General features: G+C 33.1%; 2 protein-coding genes across 2 annotated transcripts in view; both read left to right on the top strand.

Annotated features, from left to right (window-relative positions):
* Positions 1-99: 99 nt before the first annotated feature.
* LOC144852171 (mitochondrial import receptor subunit TOM20 homolog) lies at positions 100-3,593 on the top strand. Its single transcript, XM_078709924.1, has 5 exons — positions 100-302; positions 781-836; positions 1,278-1,359; positions 2,108-2,250; positions 2,980-3,593. The coding sequence occupies exons 1-5, from the start codon at positions 170-172 to the stop codon at positions 3,064-3,066; spliced, it is 501 nt and encodes a 166-aa protein (XP_078566050.1). The 5' UTR covers positions 100-169; the 3' UTR covers positions 3,067-3,593.
* A 523-nt stretch (positions 3,594-4,116) lies between these two features.
* LOC144852154 (serine/threonine-protein phosphatase 2A 56 kDa regulatory subunit epsilon isoform-like) overlaps positions 4,117-19,291 on the top strand; it is a 47,129-nt gene continuing 31,954 nt past the window's right edge. Inside the window, exons 1-3 of the mRNA XM_078709900.1 lie at positions 4,117-4,655; positions 5,487-5,653; positions 15,451-15,647. Coding sequence (XP_078566026.1) covers positions 5,491-5,653; positions 15,451-15,647 — 360 coding nt within the window. The 5' untranslated portion in view covers positions 4,117-4,655; positions 5,487-5,490. The remainder of the gene's footprint in view (positions 4,656-5,486; positions 5,654-15,450; positions 15,648-19,291) is intronic.

Here is a 19,291-nt window from a genome sequence, read left to right as displayed (position 1 = left end):
GCTTATTAAACAACGCACCAACTAAAACACGTGTATTTCGCGGTCCGCCGCGGTTACGTAGTATTGTTTCTCTTATTCAAAAATGTTTTAGGCGAAATTTAGTTACTACGGACGTACCGGTAGAACTTTTCGGAAGACTGCCCATGTGTTGGGCCTAAGAAAAACAATAATGTTAATAATGAATTCTAAAGCTGCTGTAGGCCTTATAGCTGGAATTGCAGGTTCTATATTTCTGGGATACTGTGTTTATTTCGATAGGAAAAGACGAAATGCCCCAGATTTTCGCCAAAAGTTGAAAGAAAGTAAGTGAGCCGAACGGAAGATTGTGGATGCTGCCTGCTGATGATGATGCAGTGCAGGTGGTGATGGTGGTGTCGGCTTGAAGACATTCATTGAGTTAGGGCTAGCCTAGGCCTCTTTCCGCTAGGATATAGTATAAGTAGGCCTAGGCTAGACTAGTTATGTTTTATTCTCAAAAAGATCCAATTTAAAAATTCCAATTACACAACGATTTTCTTATGAAATTTTATATTTGTAAAATTTACAAATCAAAAAGGAGGAGAAAAAAGAAAGAAGAAAGGTTTTATTAGTTAGTTAATTAGATTTGTAAATTAGCCTAGCCTAGGCCTAAGCCTTGCCTACCCTCTAGCTAGCTAGTTAGGAAAGTAATACTAGGCCTAGTAAGTTGCAGTGGCCAAGGTAGGCTAGTAGTTTCTCAATTAATTGTATGCTAGCTTTGTTATTTAAAAAAAAAAAGTTTAATAATTTTCTCTTACATAGAAAGAGCTCAGAAAGCAAAAACCAAGCCCACTTCAAAGGCCAGCCAGCAGAGTGAAGTAAGTTTATTGGAAGTTAAAGTTAAATCAAACTTTGTATCATTGGTAAAGAAAAGGCACAACAAGTTTGCTTTTGTTTTAAAAAAGCATTCAATAGGATGATGATTCACAACAGTGAATACATAAATTAAAAATTATTTTATACAGTGAGTGAACTAGTTGTAGTTGATGCTAAGTCAAAGTTATCTTTATATTCCATTAAAAAAAAAAAGTCAAAACTAAATTTTCTTGGAGTTAAAATACTTAATTGCGGAAAAAAGCTTTTAGATAGTTTCAACGGCATGACAGAAAAAACAAATTCATTACATTATTATTACAACATTATTCCTATATAATAAAACATTTCATCAATCTAAATTAGTTGGCATCTCAAATGATTCCCTACAAATATTCGCTTCAGTTTGAACATTTTATTCAATGCATTTTCTTATTTATTTCTAGTTACCAGACTTGCAAAATCCTGAGGCAGTCCAGAAGTTTTTCCTTGATGAGGTACAGTTAGGAGAAGAACTACTTGCACAAGGTAATATAGAATTACCGGTCTACTGTATTATTATTTTTCTCACAGACGCACAGTCAAGGATTGGCAGGAGTGAAAGTCACCACAAGAGAGGCAAACAAACACAAGATGCTCTACACAACGTTTTGAAACAATCCCTTCAGGATGAAGTTAAACATGTCGTGAGAAAAAGAATTGTAACATCTGAAATGGTTTGAACCCAGGACCTCCGTAGGCGAGCATTGAAACCATCAATCTAAAACTACAAAACTTGGTTCTGCCTCGTTAAAATAGACCAATCTATCTTTCTGCACATGAATATATTTATCCATAAAGCTCTGTCTACAATATCAAACTAGTTTGACAAAAAAAGTGTGATTTTTTAAAATTTTTTATTTCATACTCATCCAACAGCGAGTAACTGCCAGTATCATAGGCAAATTTTGTAATACTGTATCACATATGTATCAAATGTTACTCCTGTCATCATAGGCCATAAGGTGCTACATGTGATACAGTGCAAATAATGCCATGTGTGGAGATGCAGCACAGAGAATCCTGTGTAAAGCTCTGTAGACTTGCAATGTCAAACTTTATGTGACAAAAAATGTGATGTGGCCATAGATGGACATGATGATGTCATATCACTACCATATTTGGGCACATCACATTTTTTTTTCAAACTAGTTAGATAGTGTAAACAGAGCTTAATGTACACTCAGCTGAAAGCAAGCATGACAATAAAGTTTATCTTGTTTTTAATTTTTTGCAGGCGATTTTGATAATGGTGTAGACCATTTGAGTAATGCTGTTGCAGTATGTGGACAGCCACAGCAACTTTTACAAGTTCTACAACAAACACTTCCACCTCAAGTATTCCAGATGCTGATACAGAAACTACCAGGAACTAGTCAGGTATGTCAACCTTTATAAATTTCAATTTACTGGTTTAATGGCATGGTACCAATTTTCTTAATTGGACAAATAAAATTTCTTGAATCTTGAATCTTACAAGGACCAAGTCTATTTGTCTTATAGTGTCTTAAAGATGTATTGTCCCCCTGAAAAATAATTTTTTTAAATTTTTGTTGTTGAATATGCCATTTTAATGTCACATAATAGTTATTGACTTCGACCAAAAATTGGATCGAACAAACATTTATTTACCTGAAAAAAATGGAATTTAAAGCAAAAAATGGTCAAATTGGCTGCCAGCCAATGGATTTTTGGTTGAATTTAACCATTTATCATGTTATTTTATAAGTGAAAACATTATTTTTTCCTGTTTTTTTTCTACGGAAGTGATTCACTTTATTAAAACTACAAAATAACCTATTCAAAGTCTGATTTAATTAATCTTCATTTTTCATGTTTTTGGGGGACAATACATCTTTAAAGCTCTGTCTACACTATCAAACTTTATGCAACAAAAAAATGTGATGTGCCTATATATGAACATGATGATGTCATATATGAACATGATGATGTCATATATGAACATGATGATGTCATATCGCTACCATATTTGGGCATATCACTACCATATTTGGGCACATCACACTTTTTTTGTCAAACGAGTTTGATAGTGTAGACAGAGCTAAACAAAGTTATACGTTACTAATTTCTGTTCATTTCTTTCTACAGAGATTAGCAGCAGCTTCTGCGGCAGCATCAGCTTCAGGTTCGTCCACAACAGCACCCCCATTGGCTGAAGATGATGAACTGGAGTAATGAAATCCAGTTTTATCAACAACTGGTTTTGTAACTGACAAAAAAAAGAATTGAATTCATTTTTACATATTCCTAGAAAAAGAATTGTATTGGTTAAATAAACTGGGAAGTATTATTTTATTGTTGTTTAATCAAAATCTTGCCTTCCAGTGCATAAAAGCTTTATTTTAAAAGTATTGTATGTTGTAATTATATATTTATCCTCAATTATAAAGAAATCACATTCTTATAGGAACAAACTTTTTAGTGTTGTCAGACCTTTGATTTAAAACATATATTCTGTAATAATATTGTGTTATTACATATTTAACAGTTTTTAACTTAAAATAATTATTAAAAGACATTCTTGTATTTTGTTCTCAATTTGTAAAATTCTACCATAACAATTGTACATGATAATTACACACATTCAAAAAAGCTAATTGTTCGAAATAGTGAAAGTATATTTGTGAAAGTAATAGTTATAAATTGTAAAGAAAGCTGACAAGTTAATGATTATTTTAATTGAACTAATAAATAATGGCAACTTCCAATTGATGTTAGTGTTTCTTTTGGTTCTCATCATCCTACTTACGACAAATTTACCATTACTGTAGGAAGGCTCTACTAGCTAAAGCTCTGTCTACACTATCAAACTAGTTTGACAAAACAAATATGGTAGTGATATGACATATCATGGAGGTAAACAAATATGTATAGTGTAGATAGAGCTTTAAATTTGCGGTTTTTGGAGACTTATTTGCAAGTACAACTGTTGCTAGATGCAAGGCTTCATTGTATTGAATTTTTGTCTCCGATTTATACAAGTTTTTATGTGTTTGATTAGGGAAAGATGGTTGATATGTTTTTTTTTAATTTTTACATATTTATTCCTTATATTTTTCTTTCTTTTTCTTATATTTAAATATGTTTAAAAACATATTGAACTTTTTTATTACTCAAAAGTCAATAAAAGCAATAGTTTAACTTACTGTTAAAATTAATATTTTTATATAAATTTAATATAATTAATATATTTTTTTAAATTAAAGAAAATATCTTGCCTGTGCGCGCACGTCTGGACTAAAAGTCTATAAATTAATATTTCTATACTAAAGAGGGCGCCATTTATTTTGGAAGGTCAGAATATCCGGGTTGTCATTTTGTAAATCCAATGAAATCGTCAGGAAAAGGTCACATGTTACTTTGGGTCACCTTAGGGTAGCAACACAAGCAAAACCCTGACGGTAAAAGAAAGTAATGGATTAACGATTAAATTTGGAACTAAACACATTATTTACGAGCTGAATTGTGTAAAGGTTTGATATGGAATATTCCTAATATAAATGCCTACAATTTGAAATTCTGTGTTTACTAAACGGATATATTTTGAGGAGCTGAAAGGAATTTTTCGAGGCCGGCTAAGTTATTGCAAAGCGATCAAGAAGCAGTCGCTGACTGAAAAGGTCCCCAGCGTAGCCTCTCGGGCCAGCCACAATTCACTTCCAGGGAACAAGCTAGGATTATTATTGCATCCGAAGTAGATGCTCATGATCTTGGAATTTATCGTTAATTAAATTTACTCAGGAAAGCTGTATACAAAATTAATAGTAAGAAAATGAATATTAATACTAGAATAATATAATATAAAATCCAACAAATTGTAAAATTGTGGTTTTTATTAGGCCTAGGCCTACTACTACTGCTGCATAATAAAACTAAATAGCCTAGGCCTAAAATAAAAGGGCAAATAAAAGTTTATTATGTTCAGTCAGAGCAGAGTGAGTTTGTGCTCTGGAGAGCAAGAATGACTTGCGAGACTCTAGGCCTAGGCCCTATGCTAAATTTAAGTGGATGCATACCTCAGGCAAGGCAATCCATGGAAATGAGGGTGATAGAAATGTAAATTTTTCTATAAAACTCCAAGTAATATTTTCGTTGGGGCTGGCTATATAATAGGCCTAGGCCGGCGCTAGTTCCGTTTCGCGAGAAAACACGTCTGTAAATTCATCAATTTAAAGCATTTATTTGTCACTTTTTATGTGATCTCCTTCGTAAAAGTATTTTTGAGGCCTAATTCTAAGGTGTGGTACTCACGATAAAGTTTCTTAACAAATTTCGAGTCGAAATAAATGACATGTGCGAAACGGAACTAGCGCCCCTAGGCCTAGTAGGCTGATACACAGGCAACCATGCATGTCATTTTGTTTGAACCTGTAGCGATGGTCAATGCTTGGCATGATGATGGAGTAAGGTAATTGGGCAACAAACCCATTGATTCCTGTCGGCAGTAATGTTTGTTTGTACATTTTTGGCCGCAAAAACTGAAACTAACCATACTCAGTGTATCGTTTTGTAGTAGATTCCATAAATGTTTAATCATGTTTTATAAGTACTTTTTTTTAATTTGTGAAAATGTAACATAACTTTGTTTTTTGAAGAAAAATGAGTCAGCTTCCAGTAGCAACGACGACTATACCAGCTTCTGACAAGATAGATCCATTTACTAAAAAGTCAATGCGCAAAGGGAAACAGAAAAAGTCTCAAGGATCTTCAAAATACAGGACAAAAAACAATGTGGAATTGACCCCTCTGCCCCTTCTCAAAGGTGAGTGCATAATTAACAAACTGTATAATTGCAAATCTTTATTTTACATTTGTATTTACTGAAAAATTAATTCAATTGGGACAGAGTGAGAAAGGGTAACATCTGTAAGCTGATTGAGCTTTGAATCTTTCTCCAGTAACTCTAGTACAGTGCTGGTCTATGGTTTATTATAGCACATCAGTCTTCCTGTAATTAAAAAAAAAAAAAACCCCAAAACTTTAATGCAATTGCGGCCAAATGATTACAGTGTACGGTGATATCAATGCTTTTTATATAGCACAGGCCTATTCGCAGTACGGTTCGGCTGCCATCCTAAAACAATCCCTTTACTATACAGTACTGTAGGTGATGGTGGTACTTGTATTGATGATGTTGAGTCAATTAAAATACTGTAGTATGAATTTAGTTATATAACCAACGGTAAAATTTGATAGCAGCTGAAATGTTGCATAGAAAAATAGAAGTCAGTATGTTGTTTCTGTATTTAGATTAAAAAAGATATATAATTCTTAATTTTCATACAATTACTGTTACTTATAATGTGTGTGTGTTTGTGCATATTTCAAGTAACAGATTTAACCTTTTCAAATATGAATAATCTGGTTAGTTTTCAAATGTTGACATTTGTTTTATTTGGCCTTAGGTTTTTGTAAGACATGCTTTTTGTCAGTCTTTTGTTTAGCTTATTGAAGCCTTAAGCAACATTAATTCCACTCGTTCATGTCACGTTGTTATCATGAAATTTCATTTTTGCCTAAATTAAAACATGCTTAATTATAATTAGAGTACTAGTGCTACGTGTCACAGTAAATGCAAGGGCATACTGGATAGCAAAGATACTGTACAGCAAAGATACTGTACAGCAAAGATACTGTACTGTACATCATACAGTACTTTACAGATTTTTACGTTCTGTACTTACTGTAACTGAAAGATTCTAGTTACATGTACTGTATTTTATAAGTTATTTACAGTACTGTAGTGAAAGGAAGGCACTGTACTGTATTTAAGCATGATTTAAAAAAGACGGGATGACCTTATCATTCCATCCCTGCATTCAAGTGAGTGGTTGTGAATCACTTGATCTTGTATATTAATCCAGTAGTGAGTGATAAATACAATAAATATTACAGAGCCAAGTCGGTAACAATTCTGATCGTGTCCAAACTATCTAACTATTGTATACAGTACTACCTGGTGCTTAGCAAAAGTACTGTACACTACTGTACAGCACAGGGAAATGTCCCTACAGTATACTACTGTATTAGTATTACTATGCAAAAAAAATATACAGTAAAGTAATTGTTAGATTTTAATTCTAACTAATTAAATTTTCTTTTAAACAAAATTTCAAAAATAAAGGTGTACAGTAGGTTGTACAGTCAGTCATGGACAGGGTTGAATTGTGACATATAACAACTTTTTTTGTATCAGTAATTGACAATATTGGTGTTCGTTTTCTGTTAATCAAAATATGTTTTTAATGAAACAGTAATACATTATATAGTACACTGCACTGCAGCATATCTTTCTTAGTTCACACTATACATAATTTTGCATAGCAGACAAATTAATGTACAGTCAATATGGCTGAAAATGTTAGCCATATTGGATTATTTATAATATCATTACCTTTAATACTTAAAGAACATGAATATTTCATATTTAATGTTGTTTGTGATAATGTAGTGTTATAGAGATTGGATTTTGTAACCGTTACTGTCTGTGTAAATTGGCCTTAACTGACAGTTTTTAGGTTTTTCACTAGCATGTCTGGACTATGGATTTCTTTACAGTGTACTGTATGTTGAAAAATGTTTTACTACTGTACTGTATATGAAGAGAATGATAATTTAATGGTTCTGAGGAAGTCCAGATTTTACAGAATTACATACTAACTGTAGATACTAGATTTGAGAACCATGCAATGGTTGTAGCAATGTTCTAAAACAAGCTTGCAAAGAATAGTGGAGCAAGCACTATACAGTATCTCAGAAATGTAAGGGTGCATGCCATATCAAATAAAGGATTGAGGTGGTTGGAGGGTAAAAGCAAATACTGTACCTTTCAGTATGCCAAGAAGGCAGCAATGACAGTCATACTGTATTTGTATCTGAACACAACACTACTGTAGTTTTTACTGTGCATTTGACATTTCTATCAGTGTTGTATTAGGCTAACTACAGTAGTACAGATTGATACCATACAGTACATGTAACTATCGGCCTAAATTTGATAACCTTTAAGTTCTGTCCCCAGGGTAAGCCTACCCAGCCTTTGTGTAGATTAGTAATGCCTAAAGATACAAGACATGTTGGCCTACAGCTTGTATCTCTTCCTGCAACACTGTCATGTCCTTACTTAGAACAGTAACAATTTCTGACACATACAAATTGAAATGGAGATATGCCAACTCTGCGTTTAGTTTCCTTCCTAACACAATCCCTATTTTTCCTGTTTAATTCTCAAATTTCTTCTTTGAGTTGATCTTGATTGTGTAATTTATTATTGTTTATTCTTCAATTCATCGTTTTCTTCCTTGTTTATTTTAAATAATGCAGTACGATCAATTAGTTTCAGTCTTAATATTATTGTTTCATTGAGCCATTAATATTAATTGTTACATCAAATATGGTACTTAGGATAGTACAGTGTTCAGACTACTCAGTTACCGTTTTGGTATCGTTACTGAAGAAACATCAATTAGCGTAGTAACTAACAGGAAGTGTTCTTATTTGATTCATTTAAATTATTTTCATTATAAACAGAAACATAAAGAGTACAGTAAATGAGTTATAGACTCACTGTCACTCACTGTACAGACATTAAAGGCAGGAATCAATTTAGTTGGTCAGTTAAATACTGGCAAGGTATATATAATTAACTGGTTTCTGGTAAAAATTACCCATAATGCATATTGTAATGTATACAGTTAGAAGCAGACTGTACTGTACATACTGTGTAAACCACTTTCATTACAATGCTAATAATATTTCATTTTTGTCTTACCTCTTGTATTAATACAAGAGGTCCAAAAAAAGAGAGAAATATTTAGAGTATTACTTTATCAAAGTGTAGAACTACGGTAATAACACATAGGTGCTATAATTTTTGCAAAACACATCTCAGATATACTGTAGGAGGCTATTAAAATAAATGGCATTAATATCTACAGTGGGCATACCAGTGTACTCCAAATGTGGCATAATGCAGTCAATGTATTTACTGTAGGTTTTGCTTTTATTAAGGTTATTCAAACGAGGCATAGTAGTAGTAGTACTAAATGAGATAATCCAAAACAAATTTTACTGTACAGTACTTTTTGCGGGACACAGGAGATCAATTGAAATTTGGTAAAACTCCTAAGTTATCAGAAGACTTGACGACAGATCTTTACCCTTTTCACTTTTTATGATTTAAATATTCATAATTTTTATGAATCATTTCGTTGCTTTTGGATTGGAATATTATTGTTTTTTACTGTACAAAACTACAGTAATTAATACCATGTATAGTACTTTAGCATTGCATGAGAGTTTGAGGAAAAATTGTCTGCCTCAAGCAACAGCATGAAACTAGGCTGCACTATGCCCCAGGAAAGTGGTATACAGTACAGTTTAGAATCTGCTAATTTCCTCACTATTGTTTGTAGGCAACGTGCACTATAAAATTGACACCATGCCTTGTAAATTGATATCCTGAAATTATGATAATCTGTGATTTGTGAAGTGTGACCCAGTTATAAGCAAGAGTCTGTAATAAATAAATTGTTGCTTTGATTGCATTTGTTTGCACTTTGCAGTAAAATCATCTAGTTAAAACCTTCAAATAGACTAGCAAATTTGGGACATTTAAATTAAAAGTACATGAATGCCATAATATCATAAATAGATTTACATACCATACTGTAGATGGATACCTCAATTAGCCCTTTAGAGTCTACACACACACACTGGGGCGCACACCAAACAAAACGCCTATGTTGATGCCCTGTTATTGAAGCCCAGTGTTGATGCCCCTGTATGCTAACTGTAGGCGATGTCAAAGGGGTATACTGTAGAATAGAAGGAACATTTACTATGGAACGCCATTTACGCAATATTTCGATGATATGAATTTTATGACGCGATATGTGAATGAAAAGCATCGATATGAATTGAATGACGCGATATGAATGAAATGTTTTGAATGAAATGTTTTAAATTGAATGAAATGTTTTGAATGCTTTGAAAAGTCTTGGGGGCTTATGACATTCCTGCTCACAATTTTTTTTTCTCAACCTCTTAAGCCTTGGTACCCTCTTCTCCTCTCTCTCCCCGCTGTTATCAATATGGATCCTTTACAGCAAATCCTAGCAGACCTGAGCTTGTATCCATTTAGTAAGCAGGGGGAAAAGCTAACGCGGAGAGGTCCGGTACGTGATCAAGCTACCAAGGGAGCGCAGAGGGAATGACATACGCCGCCAATACTGTAGTTTGACTTTTCAAAGCATTTAAAAAAAAATTTATTCAAAACATTTCATTCAATTCATATCGATGCTTTTCATTTACATATCGCATCATAAAATTCATATCGTCGAAATGTTGTGTAAACAGCGTTCCATATTTTACTGTAGCTAGCAGACTTTATTCTACACTATTTTGAAAATGAACAGAATGTATATTTGTGGAAGAGATTACTACTGTATGTATAATTATCATTTAGCCAACAATACTACGTCGACCTACAGTACAGTGTATGTGTAGGCTATAAACATATTCAGCATCATGCTGTAGTTGAATCAATTAAGTATTCTACAGTATAGTAGTATGAAATATTCCTAACCAGGTGCCTATAATAGTAAAGTGTAATGTGTAATAAGAATAGCTAGCCAAAGGTCATTGAGAACATCTACAAATCAAATTTCCAGCATGTGTGTACATGTTTACTCCAGTTAAATCATTTCTAAATATATCACCTACAGATACACAGTACTGTTTATTATTATATAAAAATATAAATTACTAACTATTATAAATCATAGTGTTTTGAATAAATAATTGAACCTGTATACAATTTCAATGTAAATTGTTGTCATTTGCCATTGGTTTGATGATAGTGACATTAAATCATCAGGTGTATACTGTACTTCACCAGTTTCATTTTGGTCTTGATTTTGAAGTAATAAAACAGTATAATCTGTCCATTTCTTTACAAATTACAGTAAATAATAGTTTTCATTATTTAATGCAACCCATGCAGTGAGTTAAAAACATTTCAATATTCACCATGTACAGTTTGAGTAAGTCCTAGAAACTTTTTTTAAGAAATATTATTTTAGAAAATAAAATTGACAGCGTTATTAAAAAGTACAGTACTGTATGCAAGCAAATTTTGACTGTAAGTAATAATTATGATTTGAATGTTCAATATGGTACAAAGGCTATTAATTACAGTAAAGCTCTGTTTGCTATCTATTCGAAATGGAACTAAATAGTTACCGTCGTAGTAGCTATATTTAATAGAGCACTTGGCGCGTCTTCCTGGTAAGTAATTGTGTTTTCATGGGCATACAGTACTCTACGTGACGTGCAAGTGCGTTACCATAGACACAACTCAATAAGTACTAATTCTAATGATGCTATTTATTGAAACTTGGCTTATCGACTATAAATCTAATCGAATGAACTGATTAGCATTTTTACTGTGATTGCAATTATGTATAAAACTTTCATGGACATTCCTAGAAAAGGACGGAAGTCTGTAAAACCAACTGCGTTCAATTTGTACGACACAATTTCAAAAGCTCTCGACATAATTAGTCATACTGTAGGGTTGTTCAGTCACTGATAAAGGATTCGATCGGACTTGATTTGAACCCATGACCTTTGGAAAGCTAAGCAACTAGCAATGGGTGTTTCTTGCTGAATAATGCAGTGTTATTTTAACATGTATTTGTAGTTCAATAGGAAATGCTGATTTTTTTCTGCTGAATTTTTGATTTTTAATTTCCTACAACTTTAAGAAAAAAATTATCAATGTACTGTACAGTAAAATGCCTGTTTAGGGGACACCGTAGGGAACCAACAAAGTTTTTTTCGCTTAAATTGGATGGTATTAGATCAGTTTGCCGACTCCCAGATTGCTGATTCCCAGTTTGCTGATTCCCATTTTGCTAACAATAATAATTTTGTAATGTCTTTCATAAATAAAAAAAAAGAAGCGTTGGTTTTTCGACTAGGCTATGTGATACACACATTTACATAGCCAGTCGGCAAATTGGGAGTCGGCAAACTGGTCTACAGTAGAACCATTGGGATTGTCCCTCGCTAGTTTCTCGGGAAAGCTTCTACCCAATAAGGTAGTTCCTTGAATATATGGATATATCAAAGGAGGTTTTCAACTGTACTGTTAAATATTACCTATAGTATACAGTACACTCATGGTAATATATATTTGTTTAAACACAAATTTTTTGTCCAGCCTTATTTTTCCTTAAAAAAAAATTGGTCTTATTTCGTCTCCATCAAGGAACAACTGATAGCTCCCTTAAAAGTGTGTACAGTAGTATTTAAAGGAATATCTCCCCTACTGTAAGTGTGTGAATATAACCACTGGATTTATCCATTTGTTATTACAATATAGCAAACACTAAAAACTATGCTGTTAGCCTATTATGTGCCCAACATCGAGAAATCTACTGTAGGCTAGCAGCTCAGCAGCTATGACATATTCACATTATAAATTCTGTTGAGTTAAAATGCCAGGTAGGATTGACGTCAAAGCAAGTCGTATCATGGTCAATAGCAATAGACTAGAGTACATAGTACTACAGTATACTACTATACGGATTTAGCTATTATAAACACAGTGAATTGAATGAGACTAATTCACTGAAAGGTCAAATGTAGTCTGTCGGTATTATTAGATGACACGCATATAAAATGTTTATTATTAATACAGTAAAAATATCCCAGTTTATTTCCATGAGTTGCATTGAGTTAGGTGAGATTTGTTAAGGTTAATCACCCATGTCATTTTAGATGGTTAAAACTTTGCTAGCTCAGAGACCTATCATCAGTATGGTATGAACTTACAGTAGATCCATACAGTACTCTACAGTAGGTCTGAGCAGCCCCTTATACAGTATTACAGTACCTAGAATTAATTCTAATAAATATGGGGCTATTTAGACACAATGTTATTCCATAAACTCCTTAACTATGTCCTCCAGCTCTTGGAAATGACTTAATTCTTTTTAGTCATTACAAACAAACAGCTGTGGTTGAAAAAAAACATAACTTGTTTATTTTTATTTAGTGAAACATTAAACGATGTAAATGTAATGAATAACTTGTTTATTTAATTGTTTATAATCACAGTAAATGAGTGGTAATTGCTAACGCCTTACTGTACCTACAGCACTACTGTACTGTATCTGTCTGCTGTAGGTTGTTTATAATTTAGAAATAATGTGGAATTCTAAAGAATTGAATAGTGTAGTGAAATGTCAATGTTGTCAGATTACATGGTGCAAACATGGAGATTCAAAGCATTATAATAACATTCTGTTTAAACATATGCAGCTGATCAGCCTTCCTAATTGATTGAGAGTGTAAACATACAGACAGAGAAAAAATAAAACACACACGTGAACGCATCATACACATATCATTAATTTGTGAAAAGCAAAAGTATGAATGAGAACTATTTTAACTCCAGTGCAATAATACTTCTAGTTCATTATTAAAGTATGAACTATTTTACCTTAGTGTTTTATCTTCGTGGCTCTGTTCATATTTAATCTATTAACAATGTCTTTTCCAACACCGTGGATTAAGCCTTGACCTACCTCCTAAATAGATTTACTGAGAGTACTTTAAATTAATCTGCAAAGTGTCGATCTTTTATTTTACATAATAAGCTAGCTTCAACACCTCAAAGGTCAAGATGTACAATAGTTGAGTTTCATTTGCCAGGGATAGAAAATGTATGCATTTTATGATACAGAAATTGGCAAATCAAATTCAAGTACCTACTGTATCGCTATTTTTTTTTCTTACAAAATTACAACCAACAAACATTAACTACTGTAGTTTTAAAATAAAAAACAAATCTAATAGGACATTGCTAATTTGCTACAGTAGGATGAATTTTGAGTCTATCGTCAAAATCTAATTATATAAGAAAAATAAAATGTACTCATCATCATTAGTTATAATAACCTCTTTCTTAATCTAAGTTGTTTCTATTAATAATGGCTACTAATTATGTCTTGTCGTTAATACTTAAGTATGTTGCTGTTGTGGGAAATTCCCTGTGTCGGTTATTGTACAAAATGTCAACATTTGTGATGATGATCATAAATTGTGATTTTTAAACAATAGATGCTTGGGAGGGGTGGGGGATGGATCTAGTATTGTTTTGCGAAGGGACAGGCACTATTAATTAAGCGGCTACCTTTATTAAGCCCGGCGCGCACTGTACTGTAGCTAGCGGCTGAGCCAACTGGCATGAATAACACAAATTTTTTGCAAACTGTGATCACATTCTATCGGACACATACTAAACGCGATTTTCTGATTGTATAGTTACTTACTATGCTATACGGCGCGCTGACATATTTTAATAAATTAGTATATGTCATGCGCAGTCGAATTTTTAAGTGAGCTATTAGCTCATGTTCGGCACAAACTTGAGGAAAATGACACACATGACAAAAAATATTAAACATGATAGATATTTTCGTCACCGGCACATGTGGTCGATTCCTCACGAATTGTCCGACAAACACAGTGAGCAAAGTGTTATTCGTTCCAGTTGGCTCAAGCCGATAGCTATAGTGTATGTCGGGCTTTAGGTGATAGAAGAAACAGTTTATTAAAGTATTGATATTAGCAAGCTTTGGTTTCGGGGCGGTAGATGTTGAAGACACTAATTTATTGATGTATTTCGTCCATTTTACACATGCTGTTATGATTGGTTAAATCTCTAAATCTTGATCCTCCCAAGTTGGGATGAATAAAGTTTCCTTGTATCCTTGTCCCCATACAAAAGCTTGCTATTTCTACCATACAGTACAGTGTAGAGTACACCAAGTGATTCAAAAATAGTTTTTTAATATCAGAAGAAACATTTTTCATGAATAATTAATGTTGTGTCTTTATTCCCATTAAAAATACAACATACTGGTTCAGTACAGTACAGTACTTCCTGTGTAGACAACCTCAATCGTGCCTTTTATTAACAGTTCGTTGACCTTAATATTATTGCATAAGTACAGTATCATCATTAGTATAATGTTTCTTTAGAAAGCCAATTTACTGATTAACTGATAAATTTCCTTTCTATTTTGTTGCAATATGAAAATAGATCACTTAATTTATCTTCAATCATACAGTAACACTTTAGCGTTTACTTGGTACTAAGTAACAGTAAGTTAAGGTAGTTTACAGTAGGTCAGTTTGTCTATTGTTCAGTTTTTTCTATTGGTCAATTTTTTCTATTGGTCAATTTTTTCTATTGGTAAGTTCGTCTATTGGTCCATAGGTAACTGTATAGTACAGTATACACGAACATTTTTCAATTTAAAACCTGTACTTTTGGTGTCTTTGTTAATTGGCATACGATGGATACCTCACGACGTGTGCTTTAAATTTATTTATTGAAATTGAATCAACTTGATCAATTTAACACATTTCAATTTTGTCATTTGCAAAAGGTTGCAAATTGGATTTCTACTAAACTTGTTTGCATCTCATTATTCCATTATTTCAAGTGCCATGTATTCTAATTTTAGTATATTTTTGTTTTATTAGATACACCACCCGCTGAACAACCAGAACTGTTTGTGAAGAAACTACAGCAATGTTGCGTGTTTTTCGATTTCATGGACGCAGTCGTCGAACTTAGGGGCAAAGAAATCAAGAGGGCGACTCTAAATGAACTTGTTGATTATATAACCAGTGGACGAGGTGTCATCACAGAAGCGGTATATCCGGATATGTTCCAAATGGTCAGTATTTATAAAGCCTTGTTTGCAATCCCATAATGCCCTTATCCTTATCATGTGTGACAATCAACATGTTGCATTGTGGGAGAAAAGCATAATTTCTGTACAGAGTGGCTAAGAATTTGCTTTTCTTCCTTATAATTATATCTTATTAACTCAAAATTGCTTAGCTTATACTAACAAACATTACTGTTAATATGCCTAGTAGGCCTATATAAACATTATTGACATAATTTCATTAAACATCCACATACATACAGTACAACTCTTCTTAACAAATTTTTTCATTCTTTTATCAACTAAAAGTTGTAATTGGTCATGTCTCGGGTCACATTCTATGGTCGTCGTACAGATAGGCTGCTACATCAGTACTTCTATGAATGGATGGCTAGTTGGTGACAAGAGCGCTAGTTGGTCATACCCAGTACCGTTTTGATTTTAGGATCATTTGGGAAACCACCTCACAACATTTTTTATGTTGCAGAGAATTTAGATTCTTAGTAAAGCCTTGAACCTCAATCAAACACATTCTACACATTTTACATGCTCGTTTAAAATAAATTATTATAATGACAAGTCATGCCTAGTGTACCAAGCTGAAGTGTCTTGTGGCATTGCCAATGATAGATTGAAAACACCATTGCACAGGACTCTTAAAGCTCTGTCTACACTATCAAACTTTATGTGACAAAAAATGTGATGTGCCCATATATGGACTCAATGATGTCATCACTACCATATTTGGACACATCACAATTTTTTTTTATGAAGTTTGATGTAGACAGAGCTTTACAGATACTGATTTTAAAGTTGTTTTAATCTGAACATAATGCAGCTTTGCGTAGTTTATTTTATGCCTAGTGTAGATACCTGGAGAAACAAGCAATAGCCTATACAGTATGTCTTGAAGATTAGAAAATTTGCTAAACGCCCTTCTCCATAAATGGTACAATCTGCAATCTATGCCCTCAAGTGTAGCATTCTACAACCATTACCATTTCATGCACAGTTTGTCTACCTTACAAATGACAAGACTTTGCAATGGAGACTTCCTCATCAATGAAGCTAAATATATATAAAGTGTCACTTTAATCCTAGTACGGTTCCAAAGCCATGTAATGGTAGCAATGTGTAAATTGATTTTTGTTTGCCGATAAATCCATGTATTTTGTATATATATGATATTGTGATTTGTTTTTATTTAAAATCCCAGTTTAGCAATCCATTAAGAAGATCGTTGCAAACACAACACGCTTGTCAAATAGATGCAATGCATCAAGTGAACTACATTAATGCCTGCCTAAGTGCTACACAAACATAGCCCTTGCTCTAGCAACCGACAACCTAAATATGTAATTTACTCTGCTGTATTAATACTACTTCAAGTGAATAATATTTTCATTTTGAAATCCTTTTACAAAATTATTTGTCAATTTTATAAACCGAGGAGATGAAGGTAATGATAGAAGATGTTATTTTATGTCAGAAGTTTAAATCCTTCGTAGATATCAGCCATAATGGATGTTCATATTGATAATCATAAATATACTACTGTACAGTAGTCAACCTAAGCTCTGCCTACACTATCAAACTCTAGTGACAAAAAAGGTGATGTGCCCATGGACATGATGATGTCATATCACTACCATATTTGAGTATATCACTACCATATTTGGGCACATCACTTAAAGTTAGATCGTGTAGACAGAGCTTAACTATCAAAACCAGAAGTTCTCTATTTCTTTTTTAGCATTAAAACCACATTCAGAAAATACCAGAATTTCTAGAAAACCTGGTTAGGCCAGCGAGCCAAAAGGTGTCCAGTATTAAGAGAGTTTGCTGTACAGATTCTGTAAAGCATAATAAAAGTTGTTTAAACTTTGCAAAAGCCTCTTCCAATCCACTGCAATTTGAGATTTGGTTTTTTCTTTATGGTCCAAGACATGTTGGGAGGCAGTTTTTGTTTTGCTACAGTTAGTTGTGAAACAGTTAGGCTTGCGTTTTTACAAAGTCTGCACAGTTTTGCAAAAATAGATTGTTAAGTCTATTGCATGACTAGCTTACCTCTTTTCTCCTTCGAGGGGAGAACATATCGAAAAGTAAAAATATTCTTAGTATTCCCCTCCAAGCTAGTGGTATCGTCCATGACCACACCACTATTGGTTTGTGTAAATTTAGTCATACTTATTTAATTTTTCCAAATAATCCAATAAATAACTTAATAAAAATATTTATTAAAAAAAATGTATCTGTGTGAACAAATATTAATTTAATTAATAATTTAAAAAAAAATTATTGGTTGAGTAAATAAGAAAACTGTGTAACTCATGTAAATTTATTAAGTATACTTAAGATCAACATAGTATTTTTTAAGGAAAAGGGAGATTGCATTGAAATTGATTAGCAGGATATAGAATCTCAAAGATGACTTCTCCAAGGGTAACTGACATTAGATAATACAAAGCAAATCGTCTGCATTATTATAATGACTGCTTTTAATACAACCTGTGTACACATTTGTACAGTATTTCATACTGTAGTTTTTAATATTATCACCCAATTCTTTTAAAAATGGAAATCAGACAATAACCACCATTTCTATTGTTAGGGTGGGGTTGGAAACTAGGTGGTGTTGGAAACTAGGTGGGGTTGGTCTTAGCTTAATTAATTAAGTACTGCAGACCATTGGTATACTGTTTCTTGGATATTTGCCTATGATATGCATATTTTAAAACCAATTGCAAGGTTTTTAATATCATTAATTTAATACAGTATCTCTGAGAGATAGCAACTTGCAAAGATTTAGACCATTGGTTCAAGGTGTGATCCAACCAAGAATTATATTCCAAAAAATATTGGCTAGATGTTCTGGTGACTACTATATTAACATACAGTATGTCCATGGAATACTTAAATACTCAGTAGATGTCATACAATTGCCTTGCTAGGTATAGCCTTGTAGTAGTAGTATAAGACCATGTAAGGCATTTGATATCAAGTGGACAGGGGCATTTTTTTGTTGCCTATTGTCTGTGTTCTACCTTGTCTATTGTTTCTTTGTAAGCCTATAAATATCATGAAGACCTGATGAGTTTTGTTCATTGTAGGCCTCCACCCGATTTAATTTTCACTTAGCAACCTCTTAATGTAACTAGACACTATAAATATAAGATTTTCTTATTATTACTTCAAGCAGCAAGAAACTTGCCAATTTACTATACAGTAGTTTTAAGTGTCCACTTAATTGGGGTGTCTGTATAGGGGTTTGTTCGTTAAAAAATATATTTCCCCTTCTTCAGAGGAAATTGTCTCTGTAATATGGGTGTTGGACCATGTATAAGGGTGCTCCGAAAGGAGGGGTTCTACTGTAACTTGCACTATTTGTGAGTAGTAAACCGGTACTTTTTGTAGCTAATGGAGGAATACAATAGACATTACTGGTATTCCAATAAATATACTGTTATAGTTTCGACATACTGCTGTAGACTGGATGGTAGAGAAGCATGCAGCTAAACGCCATAGCAGATGCCAATCATACATAGTAACCAGCAGGATATAGCCTTGGCCATTATTTCTTAATGATAATTTATGACGTACTCACAATTAAAAACCTGGCCAGTTCTAGGAACATCATCTCTTTAACTAGA

Source organism: Antedon bifida, chromosome 9, assembly GCF_963402885.1.
Source record: "Antedon bifida chromosome 9, ecAntBifi1.1, whole genome shotgun sequence".
Classification (NCBI taxonomy): Eukaryota; Metazoa; Echinodermata; class Crinoidea; order Comatulida; family Antedonidae; genus Antedon; species Antedon bifida.
This window is presented reverse-complemented; position numbering and strand designations above follow the sequence as displayed.

Excerpts from the sequence above, each read along its gene's own strand:
- LOC144852171 (XM_078709924.1), top strand. The coding sequence starts at position 170 with ATGTTAATAATGAATTCTAAAGCTGCTGTAGGCCTTATAGCTGGAATT. Across the intron at positions 303-780 it reads TCGCCAAAAGTTGAAAGAAA|AAAGAGCTCAGAAAGCAAAA; the intron begins GTAAGTGAGCCG and ends TCTCTTACATAG. Across the intron at positions 837-1,277 it reads AGGCCAGCCAGCAGAGTGAA|TTACCAGACTTGCAAAATCC; the intron begins GTAAGTTTATTG and ends ATTTATTTCTAG.